Here is a 12,907-nt window from a genome sequence, read left to right on the forward strand (position 1 = left end):
TTTAATTATGAAGTTCCTTTTGCCTGGAATGTTTTGCTTTCTGTTGTCAACTTTGAAAATTCTAGGCAGGAGGAAAATACTGAATGAGTGCTTAAGCAGTCTATTGAAGGAAAAAAAAAAAAAAAGCTTCACCAGTGGCTCAGTGCTAAAGAACCTGCCTGCAATGCAGAAGCTACAGGAGACACCGGCTTGATCCCTGGGTCAGGAAGATCCCCTGGAGAAGTGCATGGCAACCCACTCCAGTATTCTTGCCTGGAGAATCCCATAGACAGAGGAGCCTGGTGGGCTACAGTCCATGGGGTCACAAAGAGACACACACGATTGAAGCGACTTAGCACAGTCGTAGTAACAACCAAATACTAATAAAAATAAAAGCATGTGCTACCATTTACTGAACGTATTTTAATTTTGAGGCATTGTCCTATGTATAAATTATCTCATTTAATCTTTGCAACCACTCAGTGAGGTAGCTACTATTCATAATTTTGCAGACATAGTAACAGAAACTCTAAGGGGTAAATGTTTGCTCAAAGTCTTAAGCCTGGAAAATGGCAAAGCTAGGATCTGAACCCAATTCTTTGTTATACCAAGTCTCCTGTTATTAACTAAAGAAATGTATGCATTAAAAAACTATTTGCTGAGCACCTACTATGTGTTTGTCATTGTTCTGAGTGCTACACACATAGTGGGGAACAAGTCAGAAAAAACTTCGCTCCCCTGGAACTTCCATTCTAGTGGGAAGGCACATGATAAACAAATCAATATAGAAGAATCTCAGGTCAGTTTTCTTTAAAGACCTTATCAGAGAAATAGGGAGTAGGGAGCCAGATATTGCATAGCCTGATAAACTATAAAAGAATTTAGAATTTCAGTATGAGTATGACAAGAAGTCATGAGACAGTACCAAGCAGGAGTGACAGGATCCAATCTATCATGTTTCAGCTATGGCAAGGTACACATTTCCCTCACATTTTAGTATCGCTAAAATTGGAAAATGTCTCACTTGGCATTTGCAATAATTGGTGGAGTTTCCCCCTTTTGGGCAGTGTGTAAAGTAATGCAACTCATAATCAACAGTGTCTGAGGTTCCATGATATGCGGTACGTTCTTACAAAGTGAGTCTGGCTACTATGTGGGAAAAGAGCCTGAGTGGGCAGGAGCAGAAGTGAGAGAGCAGCTCAGAGCACTGGAGCAGTTCCAGAAGGTTCTTCACTTAGATGCAAACCTGGGGGGGGGGGGGGGGCGGTGGCAGGGGGAAGGGGTGCTGAGGCGCAGTCAGATTCGGGAGCACAGCAAGATGGACCCAACTAGGTTCCAGAATGCTATTAAACATAAGGTTTAAGGTGAAGAGAAGAATGAAGAATGACTCTTTGGGCTTTTTTTGCCTCAGCAGTAAGGAAAATGATGACACTATTTCCTGAGATATGCAAGACAGTGAGAAGTGTGTTGAGAAGAAAACCCAAACATTCTGTTTTTCACATGGCAAGTTTAAGAGGCCTGTCATTCACCCATTCAGGAGTCAAATGGAGACTCCTTGAAACTCATCTCTGTCTGATACCTCTCTGAGCATCCCCAAATATGTGCCATGACAAACACACCTGCATTAACTTAAAGATGGAGCAGAAGAGATCTGCTTGCTTGTCCAAAAACAAAACCTCCAGTGACACGCAGATCTTCAAGCTGGAGACTATTTATGTTACTTTTAGGACTGGCATCATTACCTTTACAATGGTGGAGTATTGCTGGGAAAATTTTTGACACTGGTCCAGTTTCGTCTGATTTCTCTCAATTTCTGCAAACAGCTCCTAGGAACCAAAACATCACAACCTTTTATCATTGTCATTATCATCACTGAAACAGGTAAGCATTTATTATGTTCTACGGCAGTGGTTTTCAAACCTTAGCTGTGTCAGAATCACCTAGAACACTGGATAAAACATAGATTGCTGGGTCCCATCACCAGAGTTTCTGACTCGATAGATTTCGGTTCGAGTCTGAGAACTCTCATTTCTAACATGTTCCCAAGCGATGCTGAAGCTGCTACTCTGGCTGTCAACACTTTGAAAATTACTGTTCTAAGTAATTTACATGTATCATTTCATTTAATCCTAACTACAAAAACCTTATGAGGGCAGTTGAACAAGTAATGGACGATATGCATTTCACTGCTGTGGAAAGCAGAATACTAAGAGATTAAGTAATTGGCTCAAGTAAGGAAGCCAAAAACAAAAAAACATCCCTCAAAATGTCAACATATAAAAACAGCTTTGAATGAGATAATTTTCTTCAACTCATAGCTTCCCTGGGTTTTCATTTTCTATATTCTAACCCTAGCAAAACAAAATGCAATATTGACCATCTAGTGCTTTCAATATATACTCAGGGGAACTCAGGATTGGAAGGGGCCTTCCAATCTTGGAAGGCCCTAATGCAAAACCAGTATCCAGTGACCATTGTGCTTGAACCCTTTTCAGAAGGGGCTCAGAATGTCTTGACATTTGGGGGGAAGTTAACTGCGACTTCCACTGGGCCATGCCACACCCACCGTCTGCTGGCTGAGCTGCTCGGAGAGTACTCTGCTGTCCTCAGCCTGGCCTGGCTTCATCATTTCCTGCTGGGCAGTGGTTTCCTCAATCCATTTGATGAGAGTTCCATGGCAGGCTCGGTAATCTCCCAGGACTTCCTGGATACTTTCTAGCTCAGATTGGCTGCAGAAGCAAAGGGAAACTGCTATCAGATATCTTATTATAAATACAACTAAGTAAACAAGGCAGTTCCCTCTTTAGCCCAGCCATGCCTCCAGCTGAGCTTGACCACAGAGCAATGAATACATCTGTATTTCGAGGGAACAGCAATGCAACACTGAGTGGGAGCTATGCATCTACCCAGCATTCTGTGGGTGAGAAGTAAGTGGAAACCAGGCGTGCCCTGCTGACCTGGAAACTGCTTTGCAGCCTGGCATCCTGTGATAATCCTTGTCAATTTTTTCACCTATGTTGCCAAGGATTACTGGGGTTGCCAATAAGGTAGTGCTGCCTGTACACTTTGGTCTCCTGGTGATAGAGGACCTGTCAGAGTGTACAGCCATGATTTATGACTCACTGTGGTTTCTTGGGGAGAAAAGTAGGGGTAGAGTGGGTGAAAAATAGTAGTTACTGTTAATTCCAGTAACAGCTTCTTATACCACTTCTATTAGTCTCACTAGCAGGGACGGGGGAGCCTGCTGGACTGCCGTCTCTGGGGTCACACAGAGTCGGACACGACTGAAGCGACTTAGCAGCAGCCTTGGGATGATAATTCAATTATAGAGAATTAATCCAAACTTACATGAGTCTCTATCACCCCTCTCCCTATATATTTTCCTAACTAGCCTGGCCTCAGATAGGTGGTTTTCTGTCTTCCCTATTCAAATCAGTCATCAAAAACAGAACTTCAAGTAACAGATAAAAACACTAAATTAGCGAATGAAAAGGAAGCAAGAAATTCTGCAGAGCCCCATTATGAATAATGACTCATATTAAGTATCAAAGCTAGAGAATTCCCTGGTGGCCAGTGGTTAAGGCTCGTGCTACCACTGCAGGGGACACAGCTGTTCCCTGGTCAGTGAGTGTATGCTTACTTAAAGGCAGGAATCAGCCAGGTTGGGGTAGAAATTAAGTGACAGTGTGAAATTAAGTGACAGTATACATTCTGGACAACATTCTGACCAATCTCTGCCTTTAAATAAGCATACACAGAAATAACTCTATTTTCATTTAAAACCTAGTTTCTGAACCCTAGAGAAGAAAAGAGTGGGGCTATCACTCACCGGGTCTCGAGCTGGGCAATGACCCGGTGCCAACGGTCTTGTAGCTGGGAACCTTTTTCCTGACAGCGCTCCAAATCCAGGTTTCGCTCTGGGGTCAGACGGCTCAGCTGCTCTGCCACCACCTTGGCCTTGCCGATTTCCTCATCCAGGACTGAAAACACTGAATTCTTGTCCTTCGCATCACTAAGCCAGTGCTATAAAAACACAAGCAGAGCAAGGGGTTAAATATATTCCATGATAAAAAGGACTCAGACTAAGGAACAAAACAAGTTATTGTCTATAGCTGGCTCCATGTTACATCTGTGATTCAAACCCAGACTCTACAGTGTTTGCGCCAGAAATGCCTCCATAGTCCTTAGGCACACTAGGCAACCAGTAGAGAAAAGTGCAAGAAACCTGTTTGAAACTTCAGTGTTTGAAACCTGACTCCACCACTTATAAGCTATGAAACCATGACAAGCCACTTAGCCAATCTGAATCTTGGTATTCTGTCTGTACATAGAGGTAAAATTCCCTCCTCTAGCCACCTCACAGAGTTGCTTCTGAGCGTCAAAGGAGGTAAGAGCTAAGTGATTTACAAACTTACAGCCTAACTATTGATTGTATCCAATTAAACTATGACTTTACTGGGGAGAAAAGGGAAAAAATAAATAGAGAAGCACAGTCCTTTATCTCCCTTTCATAGTTAGATATATGTCTCGATCTTCTCTTCCTTGGACCTACATAAAGACATTAAATATAATATTCTGCCTAATTTAAATGCAAACTTTAATCAGTGGCATGCCATCCAAAACTGCATTTCTCTGCTAACCCCAAGCAATGAGTATGTTAAGTCAAACTAGGAACTAGGAAAAACCAACCTGTAATGTAGATCGATGGGACTCCAGAGCTGAAAGATCTGCTGGTACTGCTTCTTCTTGACTCAGCTTGATTTCATAACCTTTGACTAAGAGTTCAGCATCCTGGATGCTACGCACTATAACATCGATTGTCTTCAGCCTGTGAGGATAAAATCACTTCCATTAGTACATGCATTTTAAAAGCTGGGCTATGGACCTGGAGTACTACCAAGAGAGTCACCAATTGTAACTGTCAAAATCAACTTCACCATTACTAAATGATGACAGGGTTTCATAAAAACAAGCGTAGTATATGTACTGCCAATTTAAGCCAATTAAAATATAGTTTGGGGGACACTGGGACACACACACACACATGTGTGCATATGGTGGGGGTCTCACAAGAAAATAGGCTTGAGGACAGAAACCCACTCAAAACCATGAAGACTCCAAGATCTCCTCAAGGTCATAGGTGTGGATGTGTGGGCTGAGGCAAGACCCTCAAAGCCTAATACGCAGTTTAGATAAAAATTTCTCTTTCTTTAGTGCCCCTTTTTCTGTTTTAAAAAGAAGTATCTAATCAAGCAGAAATGAGGTTCAAAATAGTCATAAAGCTGCAAATCAACTCCCCTTCTTCCCTTCTATATTCCCAGCATTTGTTCATTGCAGCCCAAATGAACCCACTCCATGTTATTTGGAACTACAGCCAAGGTCTCTTTTTATGAGTACAACCTGTTCAAAACCTGTAATCTCCCTGAATTGTTCATGAAACATTCCAGACACTTTTTTTTCCCCATCCGAATGGAAAACATTGCCCTCCTGACCCAAATTCTCACTCACTCACTTGTTTAAATAGACAGTGGAGAGACCACACACACGGTCCATTTTCTCCACCAGCAGACTGAGTTCTGAGCGCAGAGTTGGGGCACTGGAACCAGATGGGGACTGATGGAGAAAGCTGTTGCATTTCGTGGAAACAGCATCCAAGTCCGCCCTCAACTGCTGCAGATCCTCTTGAATGTGCTGTCAGGAACAAGACACACAACAAACACAGAGACAGAACTGAACCAAGAGGTTAGCAAGAAGTCCTAGTTTAGAATAGCAAAATATCAGAAACAGACCAAATGTCATGTATAGGAGAATGATGGAATAAACCAGGCAACAGCAATGAAGGCAGAGCAGGGCAAAGAATACAAACAGATAAATTCTGAACACAGACTTGACTACAGACATGCCTTCAGTATAAAGACAAAAAGAATTACAAACTCTAGACAGTAGGTTTGCTTTTTGTAATACTATGAGTTAGCAGTTCTGAAACCATGATCTGTACATGTTAGAATCAAGCAATAAATAAATCTACATTATGGATAATGTAAAGGAGGTTTTTAAGTCTTGAGGAAGCGAGTTACAAATATGGAAGATAAGAAAGGTTAGAATAAGCCCTGAGGTATTGGTTTGGAACAGGATGGAAAGAGATATATACGAATATCTGTGGTCACGTGTATGCTCTATCTGCTGCGCAGGCCTAGAGTAGAGGCCCAATAAAAATGAGCACACTCAGCACCCGATCTTGGTTCCTAAATAAAGGGACCTAAAGAAAGCAAGACTCCTTGCAGAGATACTGATTCTAGGGTTGGGGTTGGTAAAAGTAAGAGGAAGCAGGAATTGTTGAGGCAGGAGATGCTACCAAAAGGGCAATTATGGGTATCTTCCCTGGTGGTCTGGTGGTTAGGATTCTGCACATCCACTGCAGGGAGCACAGACTGCATCCCCGGTCAGGGAACTAAGGTCCTGCAAACCCCATAGTAGTAGTTAGTAGTTTGTCGCTCAGTCGTGTCCGACTCTTTGCGACCCCATGGACTGTAGCCTACCAGGCTCCTCCCTCCATGGGATTCTCCAGGCAAGAGTACTGGAGTGGGTTAAAAGGCATTTATTAGGTCAATTAAAGAAATTTCAATTAAGGTCTTAGATAACAGTAATATATTCAATATCAGTGTTCATTTCCTGATTTCAATCACTGTCCCGTGGTTATATAAGAGACTATCCTCGTTTTTTGAAGTATATACGGGTAAAGGAGCACCATGTCTGGAAGTTACTCTCCAAGAAAAGATCATTATTATTATTAGAAGAAAATGACAAAGCAAATGTAGAAAAATGGTAACGTTTTTGGAATCCAGGTGAAGGCTACATGAGAATAAAAACTTTTCTATATATCTGAAACTATTTCAAAATAATTTTAAAAAAAAAGTCCTTTAGAAGAGCTCAATATTAACCTGAATTTCTTTGAATGCTCTCTTTTGCAGGGACAAATAGATTTTGAATGACTACAGAAAAGTAAAAAAAAAACAAACAAAAAAACTTCAATATGAGAATTATAGGTTTATTTGACATGACTCTTTTCATACTGTTTATGGGGATCTAGAGGCAAGAATACTAGAGTGGTTTTCTAATGGCAGAGAGTGACGAGGAAGTAAAGGGCCTCTTGATGGGGGTGAAAGAGGAGAGTGAAAAAGCTGGCTTGAAACTCAACATTCAAAAAACAAAGATCATGGTATCTGGTCCCATCACTTCCTGGCAAACAGATGGGGAAAAAGTGGAAACAGTGGCAGATTTTATTTTCTTGGGTTTCAAAATCACTGTGGATGGTGACTGCAGTCATGAAATTAAAAGAACTTGCTCCTTGGAAGATAAGCTATAACAAACCTAGACATCATATTAAAAAGCAGAAACATCAGTTTGCTGACAAAGATCCAGATTCACAGAGTCAAAGCTTTTCTGGTAGTCATGTACAGATGTGAGAGTTGGACCATAAAGAAGGCTGAGAGCCGAAGAATTGATGCTTTCAAACTTTGGTTCTAGAGAAGACTAGAGAGTCCCTTGGATAGCAAGGAGATCAAACCAATCAATTCTAGAGGAAATCAACCCTGAATAATCATTGGAAGGACTGAAGTTGAACGAAGCTCCAATACCTTGGCCACCTGATGTAAAGAGCTGACTCACTGAAAAAGGCCCTAACGTTGGGAAAGATCGAAGGCAAAAGGAGAAGGAGGCAGCAGAAGATGAGATGGTTGGATGGCATCATCAACACAGTGGACATGAGTTTGAGCAAATTCCAGGAGATAGTGAAGGGCAGGGAAGCCTGGCATGCTGCAGTCCATGGGGTTGCAGAGAGTCGGAGACTGAACAGCAAGGAACAGTGACATGCCTCACACAGCCTCAGATTCTTTTTGACCAAAGAAAGTTACACTGGGCTCTCATCCTTCTCTTAAGGCTTAGGAATTACTGAGACAGTTGAGAAAACTCTCTCCTCCTCATTAGGCATTCCTTTCCATTTCCTTTAAAACGCTAGATCAAATCTAATATTCTTCACAGAGCTCTCTTGTCACACCCCAAGTAGAAATGTTCCAGTAACACTCTACATTCATACAGCAATGTTTGCTTGGAAATCTGGAGGTACACTGGGTATTCTCTTATGACGTCTCTTATACGGAAATCTCTAACTGTGACTTTAACCTTTTGCTCTTCTTTAACTACACTATAAGCCAAAAGCAAGGACCTTTGGCTTACTTTCATTGCAAGCCCCCCAAAACTTAATAAAGCAATTAATATTTGCTGCTTTTACATCAAGAATATCACCTTACATTTCCATAGCATTTTACTTTTCCAGGAGGCTCACGGCATGTATTGTATCACTTAATTTTCAAAACTTCTGTGACTCATATAGCTCAGTTCAGTTCAGTCGCTCAGTTGTGTCCGATTCTTTGCAATCCCATGGTCTGTAGCTCGCCAGGCTTCCCAGTCCATCACCAACTTCCGAAGCCTGCTCAAACTCATTTCCATTGGGTTGCTGATGCCATCCAACCATCTTATCCTCTGTCGGCCCCTTCTCCTCCCCCTTTCAATCTTTCCCAGCATCAGGGTCTTTTACAATAAGTCAGTTCTTAGCATCAGGTAGCCAAAGTATTGGAGTTTCAGCTTCAGCATCAGTCCTTCCAACGAATATTCAGGACTGATTTCCTCTAGCATGGACTGGTTGGATCTCCTTGCAGTCCAAAGGACTCTCAAAAGTCTTCTCCAACACCACAGTTCAAAAGCATCAATTCTTCAGCACGCAATTTTCTTTATAGTCCAACTCTGACATCCGTACAGGACTACTGGAAAAACCATAGTTTTGGCTAGGCAGACCTTTGTTGGTAAAGATCTCTGCTTTTTAATATGCTGTCTAGGTTGGTCATAATTTTTCCTCTAAGGAGTAAGCGTCTTTTAATTTCATGGCTGCAGTCACCATCTGCAGTGATTTTGGAGCCCCAAAAATAAAGTCTGTCACTGTTTCCATTGCTTCCCCACGTATTTGCCATGAAGTGATGGGACCAGATGCCATGATCTTCGTTTTCTGAATGTTGAGTTTTAAGCCAACTTTTTCACTCTCCTCTTTCACTTTCATCAAGAGGCTCTTCAGTTCTTTTTCGCTTTCTGCCATAAAAGTGGTGTCATCTGCATATCTGAAGTTACTGATATTTTTCCTAGCAATCTTGATTCCAGCTTGTGCTTCGTCCAGCCCAGCATTTCACATGATGTACTCTGCATATAAGTTAAACAAGCAGGGTGACAATATACAGCCTTGACATACTCCTTTCCCAATTTGGAACCAGTCTGTTGTTCCATATCCAGTTCTAAGTGTTGCTTCTTCGGCCTACAGATTTCTCAGCAGGCAGGTCAGATGGTCTGGTATTCCCATCGCTTTCAGAATTTTCCACAGTTTCTTGTGATCCACACAGTCAAAGGCTTTGGTGTAGTCAATAAAGCAAAAGTAGATGTTTTTCTGGAACTCTCTCACTTTTTTGATGATTCAATGGATGCTGGCAGTTTTATCTCTGGTTCCTCTGCCTTTTCTAAATCCATCTCGAAGTTCATCTGGAAGTTCATGGTTCATGTACGTTGAAGCTTGTGCTAGCGTGTGAGATGAGTGCAATTGTGTGGTAGTTTGAGCATTCTTTGGCATTGCCTTTCTCTGGGATTGGAATGAAAACTGACCTTTTCCAGTCCTGTCGCCACTGCTGAGTTTTCCCAATTTGCTGGCATACTGAGTGCAGCACTTTCACAGCATCATCTTTTAGGATGTGAAATAGCTCAACTGGAATTCCATCACCTCCACTAGCTTTGTTCATAGTGATGCTTCCTAAGGCCCACTTGACTTCACATTCTAGGATGTCTGGCTCTAGGTGAGTGATCATATCATTGTGATTATCTGGGTCATGAAGATATTTTTTGTATAGTTCTTCTGTTTATTCTGGCCACCTCTTCTTAATATCTTCAGCTTCTGTTAGGTCCATACCATTTCTGTCCTTTATTGTGTTCATCTTTGCATGAAATGTTCCCTTGGTATCTTAATTTTCTTGAAGAGATCTCTAGTCCTTCCCAGTCTATTGTTTTCCTCTATTTCTTTGCACTGATTGCTAAGGAAGGCTTTCTTATCTCTCCTTGCTGTTCTTTGGAACTCTGCATTCAAATGGGTATGTATCTTTGCCTTTAGCTTCTTTTCTTTCCTCAGCTACTTGTAAGGCCTCCTCAGACAATCATTTTGCCTTTTTGCATTTATTTTTCTTGGCGATAGTCTTGATTACTGCCTCCTGCACAATGTCACGCATTTCCATCTATAGTTCTTCTATGGATGGAGGGTCATACTATCTCCATTTTCTGAGAAAGGAAACTAAGGATGAGAAGTAATTTGCACAGGGGCTTCCCTGGCAGTCCAGGGGTTATGCCTTTGCCTTCCAATGCAGGGGGGTGTGGGCTGGACCCCTTGTTGGGGAGCTAAGATCCCACATGCATCATGGTCAGAAAATCAAAACATAAAACAGAAGCAATACTGTAAAGAATTCAACAAAGACTTAGAAAAAAAAAGGTACCCATCAAAAACATCTTCAAAAAAAAAAAAAAAAGAATTTGCTCAAAGTCACAGAGAAAAGCATACATCAGAGGCCATAGCAGAATCTGAGCCTTTCCGTACTATTTGTGGAGTCACATGACTGACAGTAACCATGTCACAGAACATAACATACGTGTAAGGGACAGAGCAGAAAGCAGTAGCTCTGATGAGCAGTCTTAGAGCACCCACCTTGCTCTGAAGGCTTACCTCTTGTTCTGCAATCCTTAATGCATTGTCTTGCCGAGCATCTTTGTCAGTCCTAGAGCTGGCTGGGGACTGAATTCGCTGGATTAGCCTCTGTTCACACTCCTCCAGGCGCAGCCGGATATTCTTCAGCTCTGAAATGTACATCTTGGCCACAGTTTCCTCTTTGTCCTCTGTAATGCACAAGCACAGAAGACCATTAAGCATCACAACAGAGATCAGCAAACCTGAGAAACACAGATTTACCCTTAGATAGGGTACCACTGGTTCTAGCAGAGCTGATACTCCATGAATGAAAGCAAAGCCTCATATGGGAACCTTCTGCCTGTTCCCAAACTCCCTGCATTATATACTGATCTTTGAGGTCCAAATACATAATTTCCACAAGAAAATGGGATATGTTTATTAGCAATAATGAATAAAATACAGCCTTTTCTTCCATGATCTGATTTTGAGAATTCATCTCCGTGAGTTATTCGCTATCTCAAGTTTTTCTAGCAATGCAAGTGGTAAAAAGGTGGTGATGATGCTTTCTAGTTTCTATGAAGGGTCGAGCAGCACCCTTCAGGGCTTTCATTCCACCTTTCCCCTCCCTCTTCCCAAGGCACATACCATTCTCCATGGACTTCATCAGGTGCTGGAAATGGGTTTTACACGCCTCCACCTCCTCTTCCAAGCGAAGACGGTCAGCCACTGAGAAGAGGGCCGAGTCACGACTCTCCTGCAGAAAGTCTTCGTAGTGGGCCTGCAGATTCTTCATAACCTGGTGGTACTCCCCAGGTGCTGAGGAGCGGAGCTGCAGAGAAAAAGAACAGTGGACATTTCAATGGAATCGAAATGTAATACAAAATAGTGCACAAATCATATTTATAAACATGTCGATTTTTCACAAATTGAATGTGTCCATGAAATCAGCATTCGGATCAAGAAGCAGGACATTACTAGCATCTCAGAAGCGCTCTGTGCCCTCTCAGATGCAAACATTAATGACGGCCAATGCACCAGCATTCCCCTATTCCGCAAATTTACCCAAAAGGTTTTAGTTTCTAAGATCATCAAGCTCCTAACCCTGAAACAGTATCCCTGACTTCATTTCCCACTAATTGGGTGAGTAGGAGTCTCACAGTAATAGAAAAAACTTCCTGCTAAAAAAATAAAACTTGCCAATAGGCTATAAGCCTGGGTTAAAGCTTCCATAATTACCTTTTCCAGATTCCAGGTCTTTACAAGGTCAAGGTCCTTCCTCAGATAGTTCCAGGAGATAAGGCTTTTGGTGTTGACATGTAGTTGATGCCAAAGGGCCATCACCTTCTGATAAGATTGCTCCACCCTATAAGCAACACAAAACCTGGCTATTGCTTTTCTAAGGCCTGAGGTCCACCCTAGAGACCTTCTAAGGGAAAAAAATGTGATTGTCTCAGCAAAGCTGAGCAGAGAAAGGCAACAAGTGAAATACTAACAACATAGGAATCATTAAACCTAAATTAATTGATTTTCTCAAGCACATATTTAGCAATATCATAAATGTCACCTGAATATATTGATAATATGAGAAGTCAGAGTGGAAAAGCAATGACAGACAAAATAGAGACAAAATAACTCCAATTGAAATTTTTGAAAAATTACAACAATTCTTAGAAAGCAAACACAGATTCATCCCTCCATCAGTTCACCCGCAAAGGGCAGAAGTGGAAGCACAGGGTGGCAGCTGAGCCAGTACCTGCTGGCCGTCTCCATGGCATCCTTATTGGGTGGGGGGAGGAGGAAGCAGACTGACGGCACCATTGCCTCATTCCCTGTGGGGCTGATCACTTTCCACTTGGTCCTCTGTGAGTTATCTTCCAATACACACTCATCATTCTTGCAAATAGTTATCTGAAAAGAAAAATTTATAAGTTATTTCTAATGGATAAACAAACAACCTATTATTACCTGGTGCCTGATCCCAAGGCTATGAAATCCTTAAGGAAAAATCATTTTGGAGATCTTTTATCACCTAGGGAAAGTTTCTGATTTTGATAAAAAGATAATGTATATAAATATACAACCCAGGGATGGTTGCAACATCAAAAAATAAATGAAGCAAGTGTTTATTAAATGCCTGTTACATGTCGAGTAACTCAGATA

At 41.7% G+C, this 12,907-nt stretch overlaps 1 protein-coding gene across 1 annotated transcript in view; it reads right to left on the minus strand.

The window, feature by feature from the left end:
- Nucleotides 1-12,907, minus strand: part of MACF1 (microtubule actin crosslinking factor 1) — a 340,332-nt gene that overhangs the window by 134,777 nt on the left and 192,648 nt on the right. The window contains exons 22-30 of the mRNA XM_052636851.1: nucleotides 12,501-12,655; nucleotides 11,984-12,110; nucleotides 11,393-11,576; nucleotides 10,784-10,953; nucleotides 5,492-5,670; nucleotides 4,669-4,807; nucleotides 3,809-4,002; nucleotides 2,546-2,708; nucleotides 1,722-1,805 (exon numbers count right to left, since the gene is read on the minus strand). Of these exons, the coding sequence (XP_052492811.1) occupies nucleotides 1,722-1,805; nucleotides 2,546-2,708; nucleotides 3,809-4,002; nucleotides 4,669-4,807; nucleotides 5,492-5,670; nucleotides 10,784-10,953; nucleotides 11,393-11,576; nucleotides 11,984-12,110; nucleotides 12,501-12,655 (1,395 nt within the window). The remainder of the gene's footprint in view (nucleotides 1-1,721; nucleotides 1,806-2,545; nucleotides 2,709-3,808; nucleotides 4,003-4,668; nucleotides 4,808-5,491; nucleotides 5,671-10,783; nucleotides 10,954-11,392; nucleotides 11,577-11,983; nucleotides 12,111-12,500; nucleotides 12,656-12,907) is intronic.

This window comes from Budorcas taxicolor, chromosome 3, assembly GCF_023091745.1.
Source record: "Budorcas taxicolor isolate Tak-1 chromosome 3, Takin1.1, whole genome shotgun sequence".
In the NCBI taxonomy this organism is placed as follows: domain Eukaryota; kingdom Metazoa; phylum Chordata; class Mammalia; order Artiodactyla; family Bovidae; genus Budorcas; species Budorcas taxicolor.